Here is a 26,497-nt window from a genome sequence, read left to right on the forward strand (position 1 = left end):
GGGAGGCACGGGGCCCAGACTCTCTCACTCAGGGGCGTCAGTAGCCCGGGGTGTCAGTGCTTGACCGCACACGTGTCCTCTCCTTGGCAGCAAGCATGGCAACGGCCTGATGGGCAGCCGGCCACACGGGAGCACCTGCTGATGGCGCTGGCGGGCATCGACACTCTCCTGATCCAGGCGTCCTTCAGCCAGCAGCCAGCTGAGAGCAGGTGTCTGGGGCCAGGGCAGGAGGCCACAGGGGCTTGGGGCAGGGGTTCCGGTCTCCGCGGCGTGGTGTGGTGTGGTGTGGCCAGATTGCCAGCTCTCCCACATGCAGGGGGTGGGACCTTTTGTGCCTCACTTTCTACATCTGTAAAATGGAGATCATGGGGCTGGTCCGAGGTCCGGGTCCCTAGAAGCAAAGCCTGAGATGGGGATTGGGGAGCACATGATTGATGGTGAGAATGTGGGAAGGAGGGAGAGGGAAGGACGGCCGGATGAAGGAAGGGGAAGTGGCCAGGCAAGGAGGCGGTTTCGGATAAAGACTAGTCACAGACTTACCCCACAGGAGCTCTGCAGAGTCATTCTGCAGAGGGAGAGGGGCTTCTGTGCTCTAGGTCAGGCTCTCATTGGTCACCCCAGGAGAGCAGGTGGTATGTTCTGTCCGAGAAAGGAAGGCTCATTCTCTCGAGGGAGTGGCAGGTCTAAGTCACTTGCCACAGCCTTGCCTCAGCCAGGGGATGGACACCCAGTTGGAGAGCCAGACAGGGCCTCAACAACAGCACAGTGGGCCTGTGAGAATTAATGACGTAATCACACACAGAACTCCAGGGAGGGCCAGTGTGGAAGGTGTGCTCATTTGTGGTGGGTCTTGTCATTCCCAGGGTCTCTGGTATCAGCATGGATGTGGCTGTGCCTGAGGACACCGGTCAGGACCCTGCACTGGAGGTGGAACAGTGCTCCTGCCCACCCGGGTACCGTGGCCCATCCTGCCAGGTAAGCCCTGGGCCCCACCCACCTGTCTACCAGCAACCTCCTTGGTGCTTCCAGGCTCCTCCCCAGGTAACCCAGCCCCACCATCCCGTGGGCACTGCCCTGAATGGGCCCGGACCAGGAGGGCCCGACTATTGCCCAATCTTCTTGCTCCCAGGACTGTGACACGGGCTACACACGCATGCCCAGTGGACTCTACCTGGGCACATGTGAACGTTGCAGCTGCCATGGCCATACGGAGGTCTGTGAGCCTGAAACAGGTGTCTGCCAGGTGAGTCCCGCTCCCCTTCCTTCCTGCCCAGGGATCAGTGGCCTCCAGGGGCCCAGCCTCAACCCATACTCTGCCCCCTCCAGGGCTGCCAACACCACACAGAGGGCCCTCAGTGTGAGCAGTGCCAGCCCGGATACTATGGAGATGCCCAGCGGGGGACCCCACAGGACTGCCAGCCGTGCCCATGCCATGGAGCCCCTGCTGGTGGCCAGTGCGTCCTGGACCTGCCCTTTCCTGAAATACCCACTCCCATCCCCTTCCAGACTCCCTTCTTTCCAGGCCTTTCTGAGAGACAGCAGTTAAATTCTGGCCTTGCCACTGCCTCACTGTGTCGCTTTGTATAAGTGACACTTCCCTCTCTGGGCCTCCATTTCCCCATCTGTGAAATGGAGATAAGACACTGCCTCTTCGCCATTAGTATGAGAACTGAATGAGGGCTCGGAGTACGGTGCCTGGCACCTCACTCACTTGCCCACTCTTCCTCTCCCTTCTCCCCTGGTCCTAAAGGAAGGACTGCTGACCTTCTAACTAGAAATTTGCCCCCCGCACCATCAGGGCTACTCATACTTGCTTTCTGGACACCGACGGCCACCCCACCTGTGATGCGTGCTCCCCAGGCCACAGCGGGCGTCACTGTGAGAGGTGAGGCAGGTGGTGGGCAGGGTGGGAAGTGTGCAGGAGGACCTGCCCCAGAGGCCTCCCACTCTCCCCTTACGCAGGTCCCCGGAAGACAGTCAGCTCTCCTCCCTGAGAGCCTGAATCCTCAGACATCTAGGCCTGTGGTTCACCTCCAACCACCAGGAACCCCTGCCCCAGCGAGGGCAGGGACTCCCCAGAGAACCCCTCATTCTTGCTAAAGGTCCTGGATTCAAGGCCCGATCATGCTCACTTACTGGTTCTGTGGCCTCGGGACTGTCCCTGCTCTTCTCCTACCTGACTCCCTATCTGTAAAATGGACGAGTTAGGCTGATTGGTTCCTTCCCACACTGAGGCCTGGTTCCAGTGTGAGTCTGATACAAGGCCACCAGTACAGTCCTGGGCTCACAGCAGGCTCGCCAGGATTCTGTGGTTCTGCCCTCCTGGTTCTGCCCTCTCATCATCTAATGCTTTCTCCTTAGGTGTGCCCCTGGTTACTATGGCAACCCCAGCCAGGGCCAGCCATGCCGAAGTGAGTAGGGTTGGGGAGGTTTTTGGGGTCGGGCTACCCTATCTCCCCCAGGGGTACACTGGGTTAGAAATTTAGTTCTTCAACCTGTGGCAAGTGACTTTACCTTTCTGAGCCTCAGCTTCTTTACCTGTAAAATGGGTATAGTAAAAACCTCATGCACTCCAGAGGGCTGCTATGAATGGGTGTAATGCCTACACAGGGTAGGTGTTCAGAAATAAACACTCCCTCTCCTGGTGATGAGTTCGATGCCCAGATGGCAGTGGGAGTGAGGGTGCTTGGAGGCGGGTTTGGGGTTCCAGCTGTGGCTTCCCTCTACCTTAGGAGATGGCCAACTGCCAGAGCCCACCGGCTGTGGCTGTGACCCCGAGGGCAGCATAAGCAGCCAGTGTGACGCAGCTGGCCAGTGCCAATGCAAGGTTAGTCCAAACCCCTGCTCTCTAGGAGGCCCTGCACCACAGCCGTTGGGGGTCGCTCTGGCATTCCCTCTCACCGTACTCTTGGGGCTGTCCCTGAGACACTCACCCCCACCCTTCCCCAGAGGCTCCATCACTGCCCCACAGCACGGGCCCAGTGGGAAATCAGGCAGCAGCCCACGGGAGTTGGGCCCAGGCCTGGGGGCTGCTGGGACTCCCCCAGAACTGCTGGACGTGGCCCGGAGGCTGCCCTAAAAGGCTGCCAGAGGTGAAAGAACTGCCCCCGGGCCCCCCACGCCTACCCCCACGCCTACCCCCACGCCTACCCTCCCGTCCGTCCTCCCAGGCCCAGGTGGAAGGACGCACATGCAGTCACTGCCGGCCCCACCACTTCTTCCTGAGCTCCAGCAACCCGGACGGCTGCCGGCCCTGCTTCTGCATGGGCGTCACCCAGCAGTGCGCCAGCTCCTCCTACGTCCGCCACCTGGTAAGTGCGCCTTCGTGGATGCGCGTGCTTCTGCGCATGCGCCGCCCCTTGGAGCCCCCTGGACCCCTCCGGCGGCGGTCGGAAAGCTGGCCTAGTGGCGTTCTCTCTGCTTGTAAGGACACCCGTCTCCAGGCCCCCATTATGGCCCCTGTAAGCACGGATCCCAGCGACCCTCGACCCGACCCTCATACCCTCCCTGGGACCCCCTTATCGCTTGTGTCATCACTGAGCCCCGCACTCCTTTCTTCTCCCCCGTGGCCTCCCCATTCCCCCGTCACTTCTGTCCTCGCCCCGCTCTCAGCCATGCCTCCGTGACCCACTCTGATGCCTTCCCCTGACCCTCCCCCACCAAGGTGACCGCCCCCAAGCACAGGCTGACACCCCGTCTTCTCTCTGCTGCCAGATCTCCACCCGCTTTGCCCCTGGGGACTTCCAAGGCTTTGCCCTGGTGAACCCCCAGCGGAACAGCCGCCTGACAGGAGGCTTCACCGTGGAACCTGTGCCCGAAGGCACCCAGCTGTCCTTTGGCAATTTCGCCCAGCTCGGCCATGAGTCCTTCTACTGGCAGCTGCCGGAGGCCTACCAGGGAGACAAGGTGTGATGTACAGTGAGGCCTGGCAGGCCCTCCCCGGCCGTGGGTTCTGAGCCAGGCCCTAGGGAGCCCCGAGGTCAGCCAGGATGCCAAAGCAAGCTGATCTCAGAGCAGGTGTTGGCCACATTGGGGTTCAATGCCTTTGCAGTCAGAGTCCTCGGTCTAAACCCAGCTCTCCCGATGACTGGTTGATTGCCTTTCAATTAACCTCAGCTCCAGGGTGGCTGGGAGAATGGGAGTTCGTGTCCTGCCCATAAGGAGTACCCTCCTGTTGATGATTATTAGCTTTCAGGCAATAGATAGGTCCTGGGCGAGGCCCTGGAAATACAGGGACAAACGAGACAGCACAGGTTCAATGCCATGCATTTGCTCCCTCCACCTTCCCTCATTGATTGTTGTTGATTCTGTGCTAACTGGGTGCTTGGTGGTGGTCTTAACTCTGATGATAGTTCCTGTTTCTTGAGCTCTCATGGGCACTGTTCTAATAGCTCGTATGTGTTGTAAATCACCACTCCTACGTCCTGTCCTGGGAGGAAATGAAGGGGACACCCAGAAGGTGGCAGTGCTGGCCTTCAGAGCCAGGTCAGAGGCTGCTCTTGGATACTCCACGGCCAGAGATAAGCTGTGGTTTGGTGATGATGGTGGTGAAGGGAGGGGTGGGAGAGGCGCATCCAAGGGGCAGACTCCAGAGCAGCCGGCCCAAATGTGTTCCTCGAGCCGTCCGTGCCATCCAGTGGCAACCAGGAAAAGATGGTCTGGGTACAGGAGACCCTTGCTGGCCGAGGTCAGCACTCAAGCAGATGTGTACCCTCTCCCAGGATCCCAGGGAGGTCAGGGACACAGGAGGGGCAGTTCCCAAGCTGCTCTGTCCTTCTTCCTGGGACAGACCCACCTATCCCAGCCTCCCAAAGGCTGACCTTCTAGTCCCTTCTCCCTCTCTGGTTCCTCCCCTCCTGGCTTCCTGGCTTCCCTGTGTGCATCTCTCTTGCCCTGGCCTGCAGTTCACACATATCTCTCTCTCTCTCTAACTCCCTCTCTTGGCATTTCCCTGCACCCCGCAGAGGGAGGCATATTTTGCACAGATGCGCTGGGCTCACCAGGTAGGCCCGTGATCTGAGTGGTGTGAAATGGATGTGACATGGTCATGGTGTTCTTAGGCGCTCTCAGTCCTGCATGGGGGAATGCCCAGACCCAAGGAGATGTGGGTCTGCATGAACCCAGGCAGTGCCCGATGGCCCCACAGTCAGGGCACCGGTGTGCCCCAGCCCTATGGTACCGGGAGTTAGAGCTAGGAGGGTGTGTGCCCCAGCCACCATGTGGTCAGGTCCTGGCTCCTGCTGTCTGTGGCCAGAGTGGTCACCGTGGTGGCAGGAAAACTAACTCGATGCTAAACGACGTGACTATACCCAGCCCACCAGGTTACCCTAGCACTACCTCCCCAGCAACCTCCATTAACCCTCTGAGTGCGTGTGCCCCTTCAGTAGCCTAGCGTTACTCTCTGTGTGCCAGCCTGGAGGGGGGATGTGCGTCGTCTTCCCCAGTGTGGGCCTTTCTGGCTACTGTATCCCCGGGGCTCCGATACTGGGACCCTGGGAGGTCTGAACTGGCTTGTGCCCCCCGCCCATCAGAACCGCACATCCCTCTCAGAGGAGCAGTTGCGGACAGCTGTGACAGTTGGCAGGACCATGGGGCCCCCAGAGGGCAGGGGCCGGGCCCGGGCCCAGCGGCTATCACAGGTAACTTAGCACCCGGCCAGGACAGGCTGTGTCTGGGGTCCCATGCAGACCAGAGAGTATAGTTTAAGCAAGAGCCTTGAGCTGAGGCCCTGGCCTTCCTGAGCCATTTGCCCCCAACCCAGGCCCCAGCCTAATGCCCAGTCCGCTCCACTGTTGCCTTCGGGAAACATTCCAGAGCTGTGAATGGCGTGGGCTGGCACCATGGGCATGGATGGTAAGTGAGGCCCACGGGGCAGTCTCCCCAGCCACAGAGGCCCCTTGGGAGCTGGTCAGAGCCACCAGCCTGTCTCTTGCCAGCAGGTATCTTCTGTGTGGGCTTCTCCCCACAGTCACCTGCCCCCCCACCACCACCGGACCTCCCCTTCCCCACCCCCAGGCTCACAAGGAGCAAGAAGACATCAAGAACAAGGGCCAGAAGGCCAGACCCTTCTGAACAGTTAGCTCAGAAGTAGTAGGCGGCCCACTGGGCCTGGGGCGGCCTGATGGGACGCAAGTCATCATGGTGTCCTTTCTGTCCCTCTCTGCTCCTTTCCTCTGTCCTCCCTCTCCTGGTCCCCCAGGTGGATGAGGCCCAGAGGCGGATGGATGCAGAGATCTGGCAGCTCCTTTCCAGCTTTGCTGCCCACCCACAGCCCCCCGCCCGGGGCCTCTTGCCCCATGCCCAGCCTGCAGCTGCTCTGCAAGCAGTCCCACTTTCTTCCTCCTCCTCTTCCTTCTTCTCCTCCTCCTCCTCAGCTTCTGGGCCCTCTTCGGCAGCCTCTCAGGTATGTGCCAAGGCACCCTCCAAGAGGCCTCTACCCACCGTGTTTTCTAGACTGCAGTTGCTTCTGAACCAGCATCACCAATTCTGCCGTGTCTGCCTACTACCTGGACTATTATATACTTCAAATTTCCGTTTGTTTTATTTTTTAAGTCATTTCTACACCCAGCGTGGGGCTCAAACCCACGACCCCAAAATCAAGAGTCTCCTGCTCCACCGACTAAGCCAGCCAGGGGTCCCTCAGATTTATTTCCCTTTAAATTAGTCACATACTACCTCATTTGTGCTAGTCATATACATTTTCCAATACACAATACCCACGAAATTTTTAAAAGTTCTCTGGTGTGCCATATAAGTCATCGTGGGGTTCCCAAGAGGCACACAGCAGACACGAGGAGACACCAGTCCAGCCATGCTCAGGGACAGCAGTTGAAGTGGTATCTGGGTCCAGAGATGGGGAGCAAGTTGTCCCAAGAGCAGGGCCAGAACTTGAGCTCTGGGCTGGGGGCTTCTATCCCTCTGCCCCCGCCCCCGGGGCCTCCCTCAAGGGTATGTGTGTGCGTGCATGCCTGTGTACATGTCCCTACCAGGACTGTAACTGTGCTCTCACCATCCTTCCACCTCACCCCAACCCCCTCAGCTCTCACCGCCTATCCTTCTGTCCTAGTTCTCTCTCTCCTATGAAGGCTTCTCTCTGCTTCCTGGGAGTCTCTATTATTGGCAGCTGCCCCAAGCCTTCCTGGGGAACAAGGTAACAAGGAGTGACAAGGACTTGGGGGGTAGCAGGGTATCACTGAATCCCAAAATATTCGAGAGCGCTTTGTCAAAGCCCTTTATGATACAGATGGGTAGACCAAAGCTCAGAAAGGGGAAGAGACTTGCCTGGGGTCCAACACCTGAATCCAGATCCCTGACCTGGACCTTGGCTCTGCATTCATTCCTTCAGGGAGCATTAATTTAGCACCTCCTGTGCGCTGTGTTACGTACGGACAGAAGACGACCCTGGCCTCCCACAGTGTAGTGTTTGTCTCACGGTCATTCCTGTCGTCATCAACACTGTCAATATCATTGCTACTACCATTGGCATTAGTGTTAGGATTGACATTGGCTCTGGCCTGTTCCAAACACAAGAGTGCCTCTTAAGAATACACATAATGTGTAATAAAATATTTGGAGAAGCAGATAGGACAGTGTGGTCCAGGGGTGATGAGGATAAGAAAGACGGGCTAAAGCCGAGGGTAGAGCCAGGAGTCCTGAGAAGCTGGCAAGCCTGCAGGCCGTGTGCTCTGTGGGCACTCTGCTCTGGGCAGTGTTTTGTACGGCCTGTATTACTACGTCTTCATGCTACCCTTCAAGCTACTTTTTTTTTTTTTTAAGATTTTTTTTTTTTTTTTAATTTGTCAGGGACAGAGGGAGAGAGAGCGAGCGAGCACAGGCAGACAGAGAGGCAGGCAGAGGCAGAGGGAGAAGCAGGTTCCCTGCCGAGCAAGGAGCCCGATGTGGGACTCGATCCCAGGACACTGGGATCATGACCTGAGCCGAAAGCAGCCGCTTAACCAAATGAGCCACCCAGGCGTCCCTCAAGCTACTTTTTACTGACGTTTCCATCGGGAGGGAAGCGGGGCTCAGAGAGGTTAAGTGAGTTGTCCAGGGCTGTGCAGCCAGGACAGCTGGATGTGGAACTCCGGTCTCACACTTGAGAGTCTGCTCCCTGAGCCACCCTCCTGTGCACTCCTGGCAGCTGGGTCCTGGATGTGACGATGAACTTGCCAGCGTCCAAAGCAAGCAGGAAACTAGTTGTTCCACCGTTATCCAGTTATACCTCACTCTGAACTTGTAGAGAACATCCTCAGGACTGAGGTAGCTCACACCGTGCCTAGCATGTCGTCAGTAGGCATTTAACAAATGCTCACCAACTGCCTGAACACACAAATGAACACATAGGCGAGGACGACACACTGGTGTTGATCTGAATTTCTGCCCTGGTGGCAGACGAGAGAAAGTTCTGGGGTGGAGCCAGGGCCTCAGCGGCTCCCGTGAAAGCCCCCAGCAGGCAGCCCAGGGACCCTTCCAGTTATGAATAACAGAAAACCCAAGTCCAGCTGGCTTGTGTGTGACAGAGAATCTATTGGCTTTTGTAACTACAAAATCCAAGGATGTTGGCATCAGGCATGGCTGGGTCCAGGGGCTGCTTAGGACTTTCATCTTGATGAGCATCATTCTCTGGCTTCCAGTCCGACTAGTAAAGGGAGTATCTCTGTTCCAGTTGAAAGAGCAGAAGTGGCAGGTTTTCATGTCCACCCCAACGGAGGGGAAGGAAGGTGGTGGAACATGCCCCTTGGCCAGACCTGGCTCACGTCTGCCCTCAAACGACATGGGCGTTGTTCTGTAGGACAGAGCTTCCTTGAAAGGAAACCAGGGCTACAGTTTGCAAAAGGCTGGGAAGTGGATTCTCAGCAGACAAAACCCACCTGCCTGAGAGACAAGACCTCTGAAGGCCCACCCTCAACCCTACCCGCATGGCTGGGAACTTTTGAACCTTCTATGGCCTGCTCGTGATGGTCACTGTCAGTACCCCTGTCTACTTTATGGAAGTTTCTTCAAATGGAAAGGGGATTGAAACTTGTTGGCTGAGTCGTCAAGGCTGCTCAGGGGCCCCGCCAGCAGGTCCCAGACTGAAAGAAATGAGGGATGTCCTGTCTTCTAGGTAACCAGATGCCATGCACAGGGGCCTCTGGTTGAATGGAGGGGACAGCACCGGTGCAAAACTGCCTTGAGAGGCTCTGCCTCTGGCTGTTAGGGCCACTGAAGGCAGAATCAGGCTCTGACTACAACAGGGCTTGCCTCTATGCAGGTGGCGGCTTATGGCGGAAAGCTGCGATACACCCTTTCCTATACAGCCGGAGGGCAGGGCAGCCCACTGTCCGACCCTGATGTCCAGATCACGGTGAGCACGTGGACTCCAGCCGGGCGGGCGCCCTCTGTCCTTTCAGCCCAGCACTCTGCCGGCCTGGCACGAGCTGGGGGGCTGAGGCCCATTTCCTCCCACCCTCACCATCTGGTTAGACACTACCCTGGCAGAGGCCCCGCTGCTGGGAGAAGGGGGCAGTGAACACATACCTGATTCCTTTGGGCACATGAGCTTGGGAAATCAGAGAGCGGGAGGTTGGTGTTACAGAGATTGGGTTCCCCTCCCAACCCTGCTGCTGTCTCCCCAGGGCAACAACATCATGCTGGTGGCTTCCCAGCCAGCTCTGCAAGGCTCCGAGAGGAAGAGCTTCGAGATCACTCTCCGAGAGGTGAGGGTCGCCCAACCACATCCTGGCTGACCCTTCTTAGCGCTCACCCTGCTTTGGAGCCCAGCTCTGATGCCAGCTACCCCTGCCTATCCCCAGCCAGTGCCTGGAGGCCAGGGGTTTGGGTAGGGGATGCTGCGGGACTAGCCCACAAAGTCCAACACCCCTCACCCACTCTTGCTGTTGTCCCCACCCCACCCCACCCCCCAGGAATTCTGGCACCGGCCTGACGGGCAGCCAGCCACGCGGGAGCATCTCCTGATGGCACTGGCCGACCTGGATGAGCTCCTGGTCCGGGCCACATTCTCCTCAATGCCACTGGCAGCCAGCATCAGCTCTGTCAGTCTGGAGGTGGCCCAGCCTGGGCCCTCAGCAGGACCCCGAGCCCTGGAGGTGGAGGAATGCCGCTGTCCCCCGGGCTATGTTGGTTTATCCTGCCAAGTGAGTATGGCCAGCCTAGGTGCTTCTGCTCTAGTTCAGCTGGGTCAGCAAGCCAGCCAACTGGCATTTCCGTGGCCTGTGATGGCTGCCTTAATGATCATGTCCTGCATGGTGTCTCATTTATTCTTCCGGACACCCACGAGAGATATGGAATTATCCCCTTTGAACAGATTTTTTTTGAATAGAGGCTCTGAAGGGTGAGTGGCTTACCCAAGGGCTTCCAGCTACACTCGGCCAAGGCTAAGACCCAGCTCTTGCTCCCCAGAGACAGGGAGACAGCACCAGATACAAATTACCCTTGGCCAAAGCAGAGCATAGACAAGCCTCAAGGTGGTAAACAGTGTGGAGCTGGGTAGAGTTATAGGCAGGAGGGTGCACATAGCAGAAGCTAGAAGGAGGAATGTATGGGGATATAGCCTACAATGCAGAAGGGACCCTCCCCCCGCAGAAAGCAGGGGTTGGAGGGTTGGGGCCACTTCCTTAACCCAGAACAAGGCTCTGTTCAGTAGGGAATGCCAAGCTGTGAAGGGAGCGCTATGATCTATGCTGGGCCTCAGGAAAATTCCTCTGGCCTGGCGAATGACCCCAGTGGAGTCCTATTTTAGAGGGAGGGCAGGAGGGTGGGTGGAACAGAGGCCTGTCAGTTGCAGAGAACCCAAGAGCATCCCCATGCTTTGAGTGGAGACCGTGCCGCGTTTCTAGGCATGTAGCAGGCGACTGGTCCTTGGAACGGAAGAGGGAGATGGAGGGAGGGGAGCGGGCAGAGCTGCTGTGTCAGGTGGGCGGCCCAGAGGTCAAGTGTGGGACCAGCCAGCACCGGGACTCAGGAACTCCCCAATGGAAAGTATACATCTCCTCCGTTTCACATCTGTGCACCCTTTGCTGTGGCCACAAGAACTTTCAAATCCAAATATACGAACTTCATATCCTTTGAAGTGAGAAAATTTAACACGTTTTGAAGGAGAAGCCCTGGGGAGAGCAGCAGAATCCCATGTGCACATTTTCAGCAGCGAAGCAACACAGATTTCTAAACATCACTTTGAAATGGTTGGAGAGGGAGGGCCTGGAGGGGTTTCAAAGGAGGGGTAATGAATAGAAATTCTTTGTTTTCAGAACCCATGATTACTCACTTAGAATGGGTAAAAACATCCTTGATAATATGTGTGCTGCCTCTTTATTTACTGAGTATAAAGGTGAAGGTGAAGACCTCCAAGGGCTCATTCCAAATCTGGGCCTCTGGAACCTTGTGTTTTCATCAAAGAGTTGAGTTTTTCAGGAGAGACCCTGCCAGAATTTTCAGGAACCAAAAGGGCAAATGGATATGTGTTCTCCATTAAGGGTGAACTGAGACATCAGTAATTCCCTGAGTGGAGGTGCCAGGCAGAATGGGGACAGACACGGTCCCAGCTTCTGAGTGGTGAGAAAGTGAACACAAGGAGAGGGAGGGAGGTTCCGGAGAGAGGATGCTGTCGGGGAGAGGAGCTGGGCCCGGGATTTCCCAGCCTAGAGCCAATGGGAATCTAGACTGGAGAGCCACAGGAGGGAGAGGATTCTGGTCTGTAGGCTCCAGATGGGCCCACAGTGGAGATAGAGACCAGCCCTCCTCTCTCCCTAGGACTGTGCCCCAGGCTACACGCGCACTGGCAGTGGGCTCTACCTCGGCCACTGTGAGCTGTGTGAATGCAACGGCCACTCAGACCTGTGCCACCCAGAGACGGGGGCCTGCTCGGTAAGCCATACGGGGGGCAGAGATCAGTTGGTCTGGGCCTGGGTGGGGCACAGGGCCTGCCTGGGAGGCAGGGAGGGGCAAGCTTGGGCAAGTAGGCCTTGGACCAGAAGTCTATGGGGGGTGGGGGGTGCCCAGAAGAGGGAATAACATTTTCTCTATAAAGAAAACTTTGCTTCCTGCTCTGTCCTCTCACTAGAGTGACACTCGTTCTCTGTGGAAGCATCAGGCTACAGAGACAAGCCAAAAAGAAAGTAAAAATGTCCTATAATCCTACCACCTGGAGGTAATCACTGTCCGCATTAGTGCGGGTAGAACTCTTTCGTTCTTTTTCTGGGCACATATTTACACATACCAATATGTCTTTTGTTTTACAAATAAACATAGCTTCATTGTGTTTGATGATCAGCTTTTTTGCTTACAAGTTCATGAACGGGGGCGCCTGGGTGGCTCAGTGGGTTAAGCCGCTGCCTTAGGCTCAGGTCATGATCTCAGGGTCCTGGGATCGAGTCCCGCATCGGGCTCTCTGCTTGACAGGGAGCCTGCTTCCCTCTCTCTCTCTCTCTCTCTCCGCCTGCCTGCCTCTCTGTCTACTTGTGATCTCTCTCTGTCAAAATAAATAATAAAATCTTTAAAAAAAACAAAAACAAAAACAAAAACAAAAAAAAAAACAAGTTCATGAACGTCTTTCCAGATCATTAAACTATTACTTGTCTGGGAACTTTTCAGAGTGGTGTGTGTGTGTGTGTCTGTGTATCTGTGTATCTATCTGTGTCTGTGTCTGTGTAGAGCCCCCCACCCACCAGGGCCGAGGACTGGGTGGTTGACAGACCCCCAGCTAAATGCAGAGCAAGCAGCAGACTCTGTTAATAAAACAAACGTGAATCTCATTGGAGAACATAAAACCCACACATATTTTTATGACGAAGCATGAATTACAAAGCTCTGCCCCACCTACCCAGGTGTATACCTTTGCGTTTCTCTGATGTCACAGGTGTTGGGTAGACGAATGTAAAGTGCAGTCAAGGGAGTCTGCTTCTCCCTCTGCTCCTCCCCCCACTCCTGTTTTCTCTCTCTCTTATTCACTTTCACTCTCTCAAGTAAATAAGGAAAATCTTTTTTTTATTATATATATTTTTTATTATCGGGAGGCAGACAAACCGTAAGAGACTCTTAATCTCACCAAACAAACTGAGGGTTGCTGGGGGGAGGGGGGTAAGGAGAGGGTGGTGGGGTTATGGACATTGGGGAGGGTATATGCTGTGGTGAGTGCTGTGAAGTGTATAAGCCTGTCAATTCACAGATCTGTACCCCTGAGCAAATAATGCATTATATGTTAATAATAAAATCTTTTTTTTTTTTAATTTATTTATTTGACAGAGAGAGCGCGAGCACAAGCAGGGGGAGCAGCAGAGGGAGAGGGAGAAGCAGGTTCCTCACTGAGCAGGGATCCCGATGTGGGACTGGATCCCAGGACCCCAGGATCATGACCTGAGCTAAAGGCAGACACTTAACTGACTGAGCCACCCAGGCGCCCCAATAAAGAAGATCTTTTAAGAAAAAAAATGTACGATCAACATCATCCTTTTTAAAAATATTTGTATTGGGGCACCTGGGTGGTTCAGTCAGTTGAATGCCCAACTCTTGGTTTCAGCTCAGATCATGATCTCGGGGTCATGGGATCGAGCCCCGTGTTGGGCTCCATGCTCAGTGTGGGAGTCTGCTTGGGATTCTCTGTCTCCCTGTCCCCTGGCCCTCTCATTGCTCACGTAGGCTCATGTGCACACTCTTTCTCTCTCTCAAATAAATCTTTAAAAAATTTTTTTAATTAAATTTTTAATTTAAATTCCAATAGAGTGAACCTACAGTGATATATTGACATCATCCTTTTGGATAGCTGTGGGGGGTGGATGTTCATTTTCATCCGTCCAGGTCCCTGTTCATCTTTGTTCCCGGCAATTGGCCCTTCTAAACTCCACTGAGGGTCACCCTGCAGCGACAGCTTGCTGCCATTCTACAATTATTGCTTTAAGATAGGCTCACAAACGGGGCACCTCGGTGGCTCGGTGGGTTAAGCGGCTGCCTTTCAGCTCGGATCATGATCCCAGGATCCTAGGATCGAGCCCCACGTTGGGCTTCGTGCTCAGCGGGAAGCCTGCTTCTCCCCTGCTGGAAGCTCCCCCTGTTTGTGCTTGCTTTCTGTCCCTCTCCCTTGCTCTCTCTGTGTCAAATATGTAAAATCTTAAAAAAACAAAAACAAAAACTCAAAAACATGGCACTTTCAAATCCGGGAATTGCAAAATTGTACAGTTTTTGGTAAACGTTGCCGACGCTCTTGTACCTTGTAGCAGTGTCAACACCACGCCGCCGGGGAGTTCTGCGAGCTGTGTGCGCCTGGCTACTACGGAGACGCCACGGCTGGGACCCCGGAGGACTGCCAGCCCTGCGCCTGCCCGCTCGCCAACCCTGAGAACATGTGGGTGCCCTCCTGGGGGGGCGTGCAGAGGATGTGGGGTGGAGAGTGGGCATCCTGGGGCCTGACCTCTGCCTCCTCTGTCCCAGGTTCTCCCGCACCTGTGAGAGCCTGGGGACTGGTGGGTATCGCTGCACAGCCTGCGAACCTGGCTACACAGGCCAGTACTGTGAGCAGTAAGTTGGCAAACAGGATGAATGGAGGAGCGGCGGGAGCAGGGAGGCAGTCTATGGTAGACTTCTAGGGGAGAGCCCTGGATGCTGTGGCTCTGGCAGGTCCCTGCCAGGATCACCTCTCTCCCCTGCCCAAAGCCCTTCCAGGAGTCCTCATTGTCTTCGGGCCACGCCCAAGCTCCTGCCAGTTTTGACACCCAAACCTACTGTAGGTGGGCTTAACCTCTTGACTTCTTGATATTCAGGGCTTTCCACATGCTGTTCCCTCTACCTGGAACGTTCTTCCCTTTCTAGCTAACTCCGGTTTAGCCTTTAGAGCTCGCCTTCATTCACTATTCAGCACATTTTTATTGAGCATCTACTGTATACCGTGTAGTGTGCCGAGGTGTTGGAGATTAAGTGAATGAAACAGATTCAGTCCCAGGCTTCAGGTTTGCCTACCACCTGTCACAGAGGACGGGACAGTGAGTAGTCCTATAAATATATCATTATGGGCAATGGGGTGTTCTCTAGGGTACAGTCTGCTCCAGAGGAATTGACCAACTCAGCAGTGCCATCCTCGGGGAGCCTCTTGTTCTCAGGGCTGGGTCCGTGCCCCCTGTCTGTGTCCCTCACTCTCACTACATAGTTCCTGTGTTGGTTTCCCCACAACTGAGTTCTGTAGAAGCAAAAGCTTCATCATGTTCACTGTCATATTTTCATAACCTAGCATCGTAGTTGCTTGACAAATGTGTGTTGAATGAATATTTTCCTGGAGAATAAAGGCCTCATTAGCCCCATTGTCCAATCTGCTGACATTGCCCTGTGCTCCCCTTTCTCAGCTCAGTGAGGCCCTGTGTTGGGGCCTCTTCAGTCTCTAAAGTCCTTCCAGAGTTGAGAGCTTCCCCACCCTGCACTGGGCACACCCCCACAGGCTTCTGGCTCCCCAAGTCCACTGTGAGGCACCGAGCCCCGTGGGACCTGGGGCCTGACAGAGCTGAGCTTTGTTCCTCCTTACAGATGTGCCCCAGGTTACGTGGGTAACCCCAACGTGCAGGGGGGCCGGTGCCTGCCACAAGGTAAGTGGGATCAGGGGCCCAGGAGAGGGGGATGGGCAAGGCGGTGAGCCTCGGGAGTTGGAGAGCTGCTGTGTCCAGGGAGACAGGGCTGAGGGTGTGGCATGCCAGTCTTTGGGGAGACAGACATGACACAATGGCTCGAGCTGGGAGCCTCCTGCCTGAATAGCCTCTCCTGTCTTGCCTCTAGCAATTGCACCCCCACTGGTGGTCCAGGTGCATCCAGCTCGGAGCATAGTACCCCAAGGTGGCTCCCACTCCCTGCGGTGCCAGGTCAGCGGGAGCTCACCCCACTACTTCTACTGGTCCCGTGAGGATGGGCGTCCCATGCCCAGCAGCACCCAGCAGCGACATCAAGGTACCCAGGACCCTGGGCCCCTCGGCCCTGTGAGCCACCCCAGTGGGAGGGAAGGCACAGGCCTGTTTGCTGGGATCCTGTCCTTACACACAAGACCGGATGGGAGAGGCGGTGCCTCTGCCCTCATGAGCTCCCAACCACTCCCCACCAGGCTCTGAGCTCCACTTTCCCAGTGTCCAGCCCTCGGATGCCGGCGTCTACATCTGCACCTGTCGTAATCTCCATCATGCCAACAGCAGCCGGGCAGAGCTGCTGGTCACCGGTGAGTCCCTGTTCCCCGCCTCCCCAGGCCCTGTGTGGCTGGACTGTAGACACAGTGAGGGGGTGGTGATGCTTGGACGGGGGTGCTGGCCATGGAGATGGAGAGATGATGGAGTAGACGCTAGTTTTAGGGACAGAACTGGCAGGATTTGGCTGTGGTCAGTGAGAGAGAAAGAAAGGCTAGGTTGATGCCCAGGGCTGTGGCCTCCAGCAGGTAGGCAAATGAGGTGCCTTGTACTGAGATGAAGTAGGCACAGCAGGAGAGTGTTTTCACTGGGGCTCCCCCAAAGCTGAGTCCAGGATGAGCATGTACATGCCGGTGGTTTATTTGGAAGGTGAGGTGAGGTAGGAAAGAGAGGGCATCCTGTAAAGGGCATGTGACCGAGCACATTCCCACCGTGGGCTGAAATTCTGAGAAACTCTCGAGTAAGCTGTGCACATTGGCATCACCCTGCCCCTCAGGGTTGATTGATCGAGGCCTTGTCTAGGAGCACCAGGTCCCCTGTGTTCTGCACTACCTCTGGGGGTTAGGAGGCACAGGAGTCTCCAGTGGTCTGAGAATGACCTCGGGCATAACAGTACAGCAGCTGGCAGAAGTCAGGCAGGCGGGAAGTGACATGGCAAGGGGACATGAACAGGGCACCAGCAGCGCCTGCCACAGACAGGTCAGAGGGCATCACAGGGTTGGTTTTGGACTTGTTGAAGTTTGATGGAATTAAGAAAACATCTAAGCATGTATATCAGGCATGCATTTTGGGATGGAAGCCTGGAATTCAGGAAAGAGGTCCCGGCAGAGAAATGCGTTCAAGAACTCTCGGCACAGAGAAGGTGTTGAAAGCCATGGAACAGAATGGAATTACCCAGTGAGAGCGTGGCTCAAGGACAGGGCCTACGAAGCCCCCAAGGAGCTCCAGCTCAAACATGTCGAGTTGAAGAGAGAGGACAGCGAAAGGGGGTGAAGCAGTTGCAGCCAGTGAGATAGGAAGAGAGCAGGGGGATGTGGTATGTTTGGGGTCGTGGGGAGGGGGCTTCTGGAAAGGCACGGTCGGCCTCACCGGCTGCCCTGGGGAAGTCAGATGTGAGCAGAGCAGTGACTCTTGAAGGTCATGCTTTGACAAGAGGCACTTTCAGTGCAGAGGAAGGGTAGAAACCAGATGAGAGAAAGACAAAGAATGGAGGCGAATGTAGACAGCAAATATAGACAATGCTGTCAAGAGTCTTGGTTCTGAAGGAAGGCCAAGAAATAAGGCAGTAGCTGAAGAGAGAGTATGAGATCACGGGAGTGTTTTCGAAAGGAAATTCTAGAATGATCAAGAGAGAGAGGAGGGACTGACGTAGCAAGAGAGCCCGTGGAGGAAGCCCTTTGGGGCATGGAAAGACAGGATGGGGATGGGGGATGGGAGGGAAGGGTCTCTTCCTGCAGGGACGAGGCAGAGGGAGGGTGGGTAGGTTTGGGAAGATGAATGAAGTCATCTGCCTGGTAGATAACGGCCTGGTAGTTTCGATTGCCTCAGCAAGTGTGAATTGAAGCCCTTAGCCAAGGACGTGGAAGGGGGTGCAGGTGTGTGGAGAGGTTGGGAGAAGGTGCAAAATTGTTGGGGAGGAAGGAGACTCCCACCGGACAGAGGAGGCCAGTTGGAGTGAAGTGTCGAGAGCGGTTTTGTGGTCGGTAATCCTGAAGTGGAGCCAGGTGGGCTCGTGGCAAGAGGCTGTCAGAGCACAGCCCGCGGCGGCTCAGTGCCAGCAGGAAGAAGGTGGACCACGGGGTTGAGCCAGGATGAGGGAGGGAGGCACCAGGGAACACAGTGGAATGGAAGCCAGCCTGGGAGGGAATCCCCTCCCAGACAGGGTGATGGAGAGAGAGAAAGCAGCCACAGGACAAGAGCCCAGCCAGCACCCAGCTCACGGGGGGCCTCCTGTCCCCGCAGAGGCTCCAAGCAAGCCCATCACGGTGACCGTGGAGGAGCAACGCAGCCAGAGCGTGCGCCCTGGAGCCGACGTCACCTTCATCTGCACGGCCAAAAGCAAGGTGGGCAGAGCCGGGCAGGGACTTCAGGGAGGGAGGCTCTGCCTTCTGGCGTCTGCTCTGACAAGCTGTCCATTCTCCTGGCCCCGCGCATAGTCTCCAGCTTACACCCTCGTTTGGACCCGCCTGCACAACGGGAAGCTGCCAGCCAGGGCCATGGACTTCAACGGCATCCTGACCATTCGCAACGTCCAGCCGAGTGACGCGGGCACTTACGTGTGCACCGGCTCTAACATGTTCGCCATGGACCAGGGCACAGCCACACTGCATGTGCAAGGTACGCGGGTCATTGCCATGACTGGCCCATCCCCCTGCAGCCTTCTCCCATGCCCACCAGGACTAGCAAGCCTGTCTGTTCAGGGGGCTGTTCGTGAACATCTCCGGAGTGCTAGGTCCCGGCTAGATGGAAGAAAAGGGGAGGGGAGGAGCTCTGCCCTCCCACGCTACATGTAGTGATAGGGATGCAGTAAGTCTGGGAACAAATGAGCAAGCAGCGTAATTCCACATGGCGATGAGGGCTGGGATAGGAGTATACAGTGAGGTGGGAGGAGGGTGGCTACTCTCCGCGGGGTGGTCAGGCTGGGCCTCTCTGAGGAGGTGATATCTGGGCCGAGAGCTGAAAGAAAACAAGGTGTTCAGCCACTTGAAGAGCTGGCAGAGTGTTCTTGGCGCAGGAAGCAGCATGTGCAAAGGCCCTGAAGCAGGAGCATTTTGATGTGTTTGAGCACCGTCAGGGCTGGTGTAGCTGGAGCTATGGAAGGGGGTAGGTGAGGGGCACCGGGGTGGCTCAGTCTGTCTGCCTTCCACTCAGGTCATGATCCCGAAGTCCCAGGAGAGAGCCCCTTGTCTGGCTCCCTGCTTGACAGGGCAGTCTGCTTCTCCCCTGACCACTTGTGCACACGCTCTCTCTCTTTCTCAAATAAATAAATAAATAATTTTTTTAAAGTGGGGGTTGTAGGTGAGGAACTTGAAGCTGTGAGCAAAGGTGGTTCACAGCAGGGAGTTCAGATTTTATCTTAAAAGCTCCTGGGAGCCACGGCCGGGCCTAAAGTGGGGAAGTATGAAGATCCCATGGACATTTTCAAAGCTTCCTGTGGCCACTCTGTGAACAGACAGCCACAGGGGGCTAGAGCAGAGGCAGAGAGAGCAGCAGCAAGGGGGATACTCCCCACCCTGACTGCATCCCCCCCTCCTCCCCCATCAGCCTCGGGTACCCCGTCTGCCCCCGTGGTCTCCATCCACCCACCGCAGCTCACCGTGCAGCCCGGGCAGATGGCCGAGTTCCGCTGCAGCGCCACAGGGAACCCCGCACCCACCCTCGACTGGACAGGTGAAGCCGTGTCAGGACTGCCCACAGGGCCCCCCACTCCTGGATGGGTGGGGAGGCAGGGGCAGGACTGGAGACTGTGGGGTCTGCAAGCCGGCAGGCTTAGCTATGCCAGTCCCAGGGTTGCTGACCACCCCCTCTCCATCAGGGGGCCCTGGGGGCCAGCTCCCTCAGAAGGCACAGATCCACGGCGGCATCCTGCGCCTGCCAGCTGTCCAGCCCTCGGATCAAGCGCAGTACCTGTGTCGTGCCCGTAACAGCATCGGGCAGCATGTAGCCAGGGCCGTGCTCCACGTGCACGGTGAGGGGACAGGACTGAGGGCGGAGCTTGGGAGCACCCGGACCATCCAGAGGGCTGTTTTCACGGGGTTCTGTGCACAGGGGGCAGCGGGCCCAGGGTCCAGGTGAGTCCAGAGAGGACTCAGGTGTACGAAGGCCGCACTGTGAGGCTGTACTGCAGGGCTGCGGGTGTGCCCAGCGCCACCATCACCTGGAAGAAGGAAGGGGGCAGCCTCCCCCCACAGGTGAGGAGAGCTGTCTGGGCCAGGCCGTCAGGCTCAGCAGGGTTCCAGCACCTGCCACCTTCGCTTCCCACCTTCCTGCCTCCACTTCCTTCCCCATCTCCTCCCCTCCGGTTTTCCTCACATCCAGAATAACAGCCTGCTCAGACCTCCTGTCCGGTGTACCCGAGCAGGTAGCCCCTGTCGGCCTCTTGCTTTGCCGCCTGGCTCTGCCCTCTGTGTCTAACTGAGCCCCGGTATTGGCTCTGTGCTTGCCTCTGCCCATCCCGGCTGGCTAGCCCTCGCCAGGCTGCCTCGCCCCCTTGGGCAGCTGACCCTTCTCACTGTGCGGCAGGCCCGGTCCGAGCGCACAGACATCGCCACACTGCTCATCCCGGCCATCACGGCGGCTGACGCCGGCTTCTACCTCTGCGTGGCCACCAGCCCTGCGGGCACTGCACAGGCCAGGATCCAAGTGGTTGTCCTTCCAGGTGCGGGGCCTCTGGGGACTGAAGCAGTGGGGAGGGGAAAGCTCGGGGAGGGCTCCCAAGGCCGACTCCATTCGCCTCTGGCCCCAGCCTCAGGTGCCAGCTCCCCACCGGTCAGAATTGAGTCCTCATCACCATCTGTGACTGAAGGCCAGACGCTGGACCTCAACTGTGTGGTGGCAGGGCTGGCCCACACCTCCATCACGTGGTACAAGCGAGGAGGCACTCTCCCTCCCCACAGCCAGGTATGGGGGTCCCCGAGCCTGTGGCAGGGGCCCTGGGGGTGATTCGATGCTCTCCACAGGCAACCATCAACCCTGATTTCCCTCCCTCTCCAGCTTCTGTCATGGGGCAGTTTGGAGCGGAGCCAGGGAGACCTTGATGAATGACTCACCAAGGCTCAGAGGGAGTGGTGACTACGGTCCCCTCTGGTCCACACACCTTTCTGTCCCACCCTGTCCCAGGTGCACGGCTCCCGGTTACGGATTCCCCAGGTTTCACCAGCTGATTCTGGAGAGTATGTATGCCGAGTGGAGAACGAGTCAGGCCCCAAGGAGGCCTCCATCATCGTCTCTGTCTTCCACAGCACCCACTCAGGCCCTAGCTACACCCCAGGTGAGGGGCCGAGCGGGGCCAGGCAGGGACCGAGCCCTAGGATCTCCCTACTGCTCCCAGGGAAGCAGCAGTCTCTTCAGTAACATCAGGGCAAGAGGGGGTACTCTAGGCCGGCTTTGGGGATGTGAGGGGACAGAGGGTGAGGACAAGGTTGGTCTGGCTTACCTGGGGCCTCACAGTGAGGTTACTGTTTCAGATTTTGTCAGGAAGCATCAGTCAGGATTAAACTGAGTTGGGAGTCAGGCTGACCTGGGTTTAAATCCTCCTTCCACCTTTTATCAGCCTTGAACTAAGTCATGTCACATTTTAGGGCTCAGTTCCTTCATCTGTGAAATGGGAATGGTAGCATTACCCTGTGGCGTGAGCAGATGATAAAGGCCATCTAGAAGAGAGTTGTAGAGTTTTTGTCCGAGTCTGTTGGCCCAGCCTGGGCATTGAAGGGCTTTGGTTGCCCACAGGCCGTGGCAGCTCATCACAGATCAGGGAGTCACAGGTGGGCAAATGGGCCTTGAATTTGAAGTTGGAGGTAGATGAGGGAAGCAGGGGCCTGATTGTGCTGAGGTGGAAAAGCATGGTCCTAGCCTTAGAAAGGTCTCCCATCTGCCTTCCCGCGCTAGGGCCCGGTCCTGTCCCAGGGCGCTCTGCCCCAGGGCTGTGGGACTGGGGCTCAGGAGCCCAGGTCCCTTACTAGTTCCTCTGTACCAGTTCCTGGAGGAGCCCCTCCGGGCAGCTCCCAGCCCATCCGCATCGAGTCCTCCTCTTCCCATGTGGCCGAAGGGCAGACCCTGGACCTGAACTGCGTGGTGCCCGGGCAGGCCCACGCCCAGGTCACATGGCACAGGCGCGGGGGCAGCCTCCCAGCTCGGCACCAGGTACAGCAGTCCCCTGGACCAGCCCGCTGGAGGGGTGGATAGGATGCCTCCGGCTGCCTTCCAACCCTCCCTGTTTGCGCGCAGACCCATGGCTCGCTGCTGCGGCTGCACCAGGTATCCCCAGCCGACTCAGGCGAGTACGTGTGCCGCGTGGTCCTTGGCTCCGGGCCCCTGGAGACCTCTGTCCTGGTCAACATTAAGGCCTCTGGCTCCCCTGCAGGCTCCATCCCTGGTGAGGAACTGCCAAGGGCTGGGCGCGCAGGGGGGCTGAGGTCCTAGTGACCCCACCTGCCATTGGGAGGGTGGGAACAGGAGGCCCACGCTGGAGCTGGCGACTCCACTTCTCCGGGTGACCCGCTATCTCCCAGTCACTTTTCCCTGGCCATGCAACTGCCTCCTCTTCCTCTCCCGAACTACCCTCTTTTCCCCCACTTCCTTGTTCCCTTCTAGAAGGCTTGGCCCCTGCCCTGGCCCTCTTCTCCGGGCACCTCGGCTGAGGACATCAAGTCCAGGCCACCAAACCCCCAAGCATATGAGAGCCTGGCTGGACTGGCCCTGAGGTAGACCCTCCTGGCCCTCTCTCCTCGGGGGCATCTGCTACCTTTGTTTCTTTCCCCACAGCCCCAGCACCTGTCCCACCTGTCAGGATTGAGTCCACATCCCCCACCGTGGCCGAGGGGCAGACCCTGGATCTGAGCTGTGTGGTGGCAGGGCAGGCCCATGCCCAGGTCACATGGTACAAGCGTGGGGGCAGCCTCCCCGCCAGGCATCAGGTGCGTGGTGGCAGGAGGGCGGGAGGGGCTGGCCTGGCCAAGCTCTGGGCAGTGAGTTGAGGGGGTCCTGGCCCCTAAGCTAAACGGCTGGCAGTTCCCAGCTCAGAGGAGCTGGGTGGAAGGGCATCTGCTAGGCTCTCACACCCCTGCCCCTGGCTGCCCAGGTCCGTGGCTCCCGCCTGTACATCTTCCAGGCCTCGCCAGCTGACGCAGGCGAGTATGTTTGCCGGGCCAGCAATGGGATGGAGGCCTCCATCACAGTCACAGTAACCAGGAACCACGGGGCCAACTTCGCCTACCGTGAGTGGGGCCACCAGGTTGTGCTGGGACAGAAGACAGGTTGGGTGGGGGTAGCTGTAGAGAACCGGATTGACTGGTGACCATCTTCTCCCCCAGCTCCGGGCAGCTCCCAGCCCATCCGCATCGAGTCCTCCTCCTCCCACGTGGCCGAAGGGCAGACCCTGGACTTGAACTGCGTGGTGCCCGGGCAGGCCCACGCCCAGGTCACGTGGCATAAGCGCGGGGGCAGCCTCCCCACGCGACACCAGGTACAGGCCTAGAATACAGATAGGCCAAGAAGGGGACTGGAGGGAGGCCCTAGGTGGTGCAGGTCAAGGATGGGGGCTGGATAGAGGCTGGCTCCTCGGAGTCAGGGAAAGCCTTGGACATCACTGCACAGGTGTCTGGTACAATGGTTAAAACCCAGACTCGAGGACTGGTCAGCGTAGGTGTGAATGCTGCTTCCACCTTGAGCGAGTTACTTAACCTCTGTGACCTCTGTGACCTTGAGCGAGTTACTTAACCTCTCCGTGCCATAGCTTCAGTATCTGTAAAGTGCTGTCTTACAGGATTGTAAGGGTGCCGGGTTTGCAGAACAAAGGCACTTAATATATGTGCAAAGTGCTCAGAGCTCTGGCAGGTAGAAATCGTGTGATGCCGTTAATATTACTGTGTTCTGTACAGCTTAGGATGCTATCCATTGTGAGATGCGTACAAGTTTTTATACTCCTAAGGAAAGAAAGTTGCTGCTTATGATTGTAAAATTATTTACTGTAAGATGCATCTAGATTTCAGAGACATTAAAAGCATGTCTTAGAATTGATGGAAGGTGGAATTAGTGCTTGTCCATTTCACCATGGCTCCTCCTGGCTACCTCCTACTCTTGGGACAAGTCTCCCCATAAGCAGGATGCAGCTTATGGCCAGGCCCTAGGGGTCAAGAGTGAGGCAAGCATGTAGGTTACGGGTGCAGGGTGCCGTGAGGGCCCCCTCTGAGCTCACCTCCATTCCGGCCAGACCCACGGCTCACTGCTGAGACTACACCAGGTGTCCCCAGTTGACTCGGGCGAGTATGTGTGCCGCGTGGTGGGTGGCTCAGTGCCCCTGGAAGCCTCTGTCCTGGTGACCATTGAGCCTGCAGGCTCTGTACCCGGTAAGCAGTACTGGGGGTAGGGCAGGGCTAGGGGCCTAGCCGTGGGAGACACTGGCAGGATCCCACAAGACCAGTACAGCCCCCCCCACACACACACACACTTCTAGCCAGGGATTGACCCTCTGCCTTCTGTCCCCAGCGCTGGGGGTCACCCCTCCTGTCCGGATCGAGTCATCATCCTCCCACGTGGCTGAAGGGCAGACCCTGGATCTGAACTGCCTAGTCGCTGGGCAGGCCAATGCCCAGGTCACTTGGCACAAACGCGGTGGCAGCCTCCCCACATGGCACCAGGTAGGAGGCAGGGGAACTAAGTGGGAGCCTGAAGGACCTTGGTGACTACAGAGGAGAGTGCACAGGCTTTGAATTCAGGCATATCTGAGTTCAGACACTGTCCTGCCAGTTTGCCTGCTATGTGACTTTAGGGCAAGTCATTTGACCTCCCTGATTCTCAGTGTCCTCCTCTGGCAAGTGGGCTCATACTGCCTACCTCCCCTCCCCCACAGAACATCAACAAGTGTTGGTCACCCACTTCTTTTCATTGGACCCAGTCCCGACACGGGGGCAGGGGAATTGACTGGTCATGAGTGGTGGTCTTTCCAGGAAGAGCTCCTCTCCAGTCGAGTTGACTGGACCAGGCTGGGAGCAGGGCCAGGGAAGGGAGCAGGAGCCTGGCTGGAAGTCCTGGGGCCTGACTCTGAGCCTGACTTCCTCCTGCCCTGCCCAGGTGCATGGCTCAAGGCTGCGCCTGCCCCAGGTGACCCCAGCCGACTCTGGGGAGTACGTGTGCCGCGTGGTGAGTAGCTCGGGCACCCAAGAAGCCTCCATCCTTGTCACCATCCAGCAGCGCCTTAGCCCCTCCCACCGTGAGTATCTCGGGTCATAACAAACGCCGGGGTACTGCTAGGACCACTCCAACCTCAGCAGCTCCCACACCCTGCTCCTGTCTCGCCCTCCCAGCCCAGGGTGTGGTGTACCCTGTCCGCATCGAGTCGTCCTCGGCCTCCCTGGCCAATGGGCACGTCCTGGACCTCAACTGCCTGGTGGCCAGCCAAGCCCCCCACACCATCACCTGGTATAAGCGGGGAGGCAGCCTGCCCAGCCGGCACCAGGTATGGAGGCATTGGGGGGGGCGGGACCAAAAACTAGACACACCGGCCCTGATGGGATTCCAGAAGGGCTGTGAGCATCTTTTCTGTGGTCAGTCACTTAGCAAACATTGAACATTCTTAACTTGGTGGGCCCTGGACCAATGCTGAGGATACGTAGGTCCTACTGACCCCAGCTAGAACCCATATCTTAACAGAACATTCTATGTTTTACTCACTCACTGAATGTCCCTGAGAATCTGCTCCCGGCCGAATCTGCGCCTGGCGCTAAGGATTCCAGGTGGAACGAGGTGGTGGCTGGCCTCAGGGAGCTCACAGGCTAGGGGAAAAGGCAGACACAGCCCGTGACAACAGTGTAACAGAAACCACAACAGGGTACCATGGAGTCACCAGGGATGGTCACAGCAGGCTTTTGGCTCGGATGACAGGCAAGAATAGTACGAAGGACAGAGGCACCGTCCACCCCAGCCTGGAACCTCAGGAAGGCCCCTGAGGGCGTTCTGAAGGATGTTTGGTTGGCAGCCAGCCCCGCGAGGCGGCAAGGCTCCTAGAGTCTGGGGCGGCAGCACTTGAGTTGTGGAGATGCTGGCCCCACCCACTGACTGACTCATGCTCCCCTCAGATCGTGGGCTCCCGCCTCCGGATCCCCCAGGTGACACCGGCCGACTCGGGCGAGTATGTGTGTCATGTCAGCAATGGCGGCGGCTCCCAGGAGACCTCACTCATCGTTACCATCGAGGGCAGTGGCTCCTCCCATGGTGAGAGGGCACAGGGCAGGGGGTCCAGGCAAGTGGGCTCAGGGGGATGCAGATAGGGCCCTGGCGCCATCACTGTTGACTAACTCTGGCTGTATGGCCTGTCCTGTCTGTCTCCAGTGCCCAGTGTCTCCCCACCCATCAGGATCGAGTCCTCGTCCCCCACAGTGGTCGAAGGGCAGACTTTGGATCTGAACTGTGTGGTCGCTGGGCAGCCCCAGGCCACCATCACGTGGTACAAGCGTGGGGGCAGCCTTCCTGCCCAACACCAGGTACAGAGTGGAGCCGGGCCAGCAAGGGCAGAACCCCTGTCGCCGGGACGGGCATTGCAAGGATAAACCCTGTGGGCAAAGAACTGGAAGTGAAGCCCTTGCTGGCAGTCCTGGAGCAGTCCTCTCTCCTGCCCTGGGTAGACAGAGGGT

The 26,497-nt window shown here is 57.3% G+C and overlaps 1 protein-coding gene across 14 annotated transcripts in view; it reads left to right on the forward strand.

Annotated features, from left to right (window-relative positions):
* HSPG2 (heparan sulfate proteoglycan 2) overlaps nt 1–26,497 on the forward strand; it is a 99,075-nt gene that overhangs the window by 53,753 nt on the left and 18,825 nt on the right. For 6 of the 14 annotated variants that reach the window (XM_047723770.1, XM_047723777.1, XM_047723782.1 and 3 more), the window contains 41 exons: nt 91–209; nt 864–975; nt 1,130–1,243; nt 1,327–1,454; nt 1,799–1,885; nt 2,362–2,411; nt 2,733–2,827; nt 3,171–3,311; nt 3,715–3,906; nt 4,965–5,003; nt 5,532–5,639; nt 6,200–6,403; nt 7,067–7,150; nt 9,254–9,346; nt 9,618–9,698; nt 9,906–10,136; nt 11,752–11,865; nt 14,211–14,338; nt 14,425–14,511; nt 15,508–15,566; nt 15,754–15,921; nt 16,073–16,183; nt 18,111–18,211; nt 18,305–18,485; nt 19,413–19,538; nt 19,684–19,836; nt 19,917–20,059; nt 20,391–20,526; nt 20,614–20,768; nt 20,988–21,138; nt 21,844–22,010; nt 22,095–22,242; nt 22,632–22,783; nt 22,948–23,083; nt 23,180–23,331; nt 24,079–24,214; nt 24,354–24,505; nt 24,939–25,077; nt 25,172–25,323; nt 25,943–26,078; nt 26,196–26,347. In XM_047723770.1, the coding sequence (XP_047579726.1) occupies nt 91–209; nt 864–975; nt 1,130–1,243; nt 1,327–1,454; nt 1,799–1,885; nt 2,362–2,411; nt 2,733–2,827; nt 3,171–3,311; nt 3,715–3,906; nt 4,965–5,003; nt 5,532–5,639; nt 6,200–6,403; nt 7,067–7,150; nt 9,254–9,346; nt 9,618–9,698; nt 9,906–10,136; nt 11,752–11,865; nt 14,211–14,338; nt 14,425–14,511; nt 15,508–15,566; nt 15,754–15,921; nt 16,073–16,183; nt 18,111–18,211; nt 18,305–18,485; nt 19,413–19,538; nt 19,684–19,836; nt 19,917–20,059; nt 20,391–20,526; nt 20,614–20,768; nt 20,988–21,138; nt 21,844–22,010; nt 22,095–22,242; nt 22,632–22,783; nt 22,948–23,083; nt 23,180–23,331; nt 24,079–24,214; nt 24,354–24,505; nt 24,939–25,077; nt 25,172–25,323; nt 25,943–26,078; nt 26,196–26,347 (5,313 nt within the window). The remainder of the gene's footprint in view (nt 1–90; nt 210–863; nt 976–1,129; nt 1,244–1,326; nt 1,455–1,798; nt 1,886–2,361; nt 2,412–2,732; nt 2,828–3,170; nt 3,312–3,714; nt 3,907–4,964; nt 5,004–5,531; nt 5,640–6,199; nt 6,404–7,066; nt 7,151–9,253; nt 9,347–9,617; nt 9,699–9,905; nt 10,137–11,751; nt 11,866–14,210; nt 14,339–14,424; nt 14,512–15,507; nt 15,567–15,753; nt 15,922–16,072; nt 16,184–18,110; nt 18,212–18,304; nt 18,486–19,412; nt 19,539–19,683; nt 19,837–19,916; nt 20,060–20,390; nt 20,527–20,613; nt 20,769–20,987; nt 21,139–21,843; nt 22,011–22,094; nt 22,243–22,631; nt 22,784–22,947; nt 23,084–23,179; nt 23,332–24,078; nt 24,215–24,353; nt 24,506–24,938; nt 25,078–25,171; nt 25,324–25,942; nt 26,079–26,195; nt 26,348–26,497) is intronic. The other 8 variants (XM_047723778.1, XM_047723779.1, XM_047723780.1 and 5 more) reach the window with 4 other exon arrangements.

The sequence above is a fragment of the Lutra lutra genome, chromosome 4 (assembly GCF_902655055.1).
Source record: "Lutra lutra chromosome 4, mLutLut1.2, whole genome shotgun sequence".
NCBI lineage: Eukaryota > Metazoa > Chordata > Mammalia > Carnivora > Mustelidae > Lutra > Lutra lutra.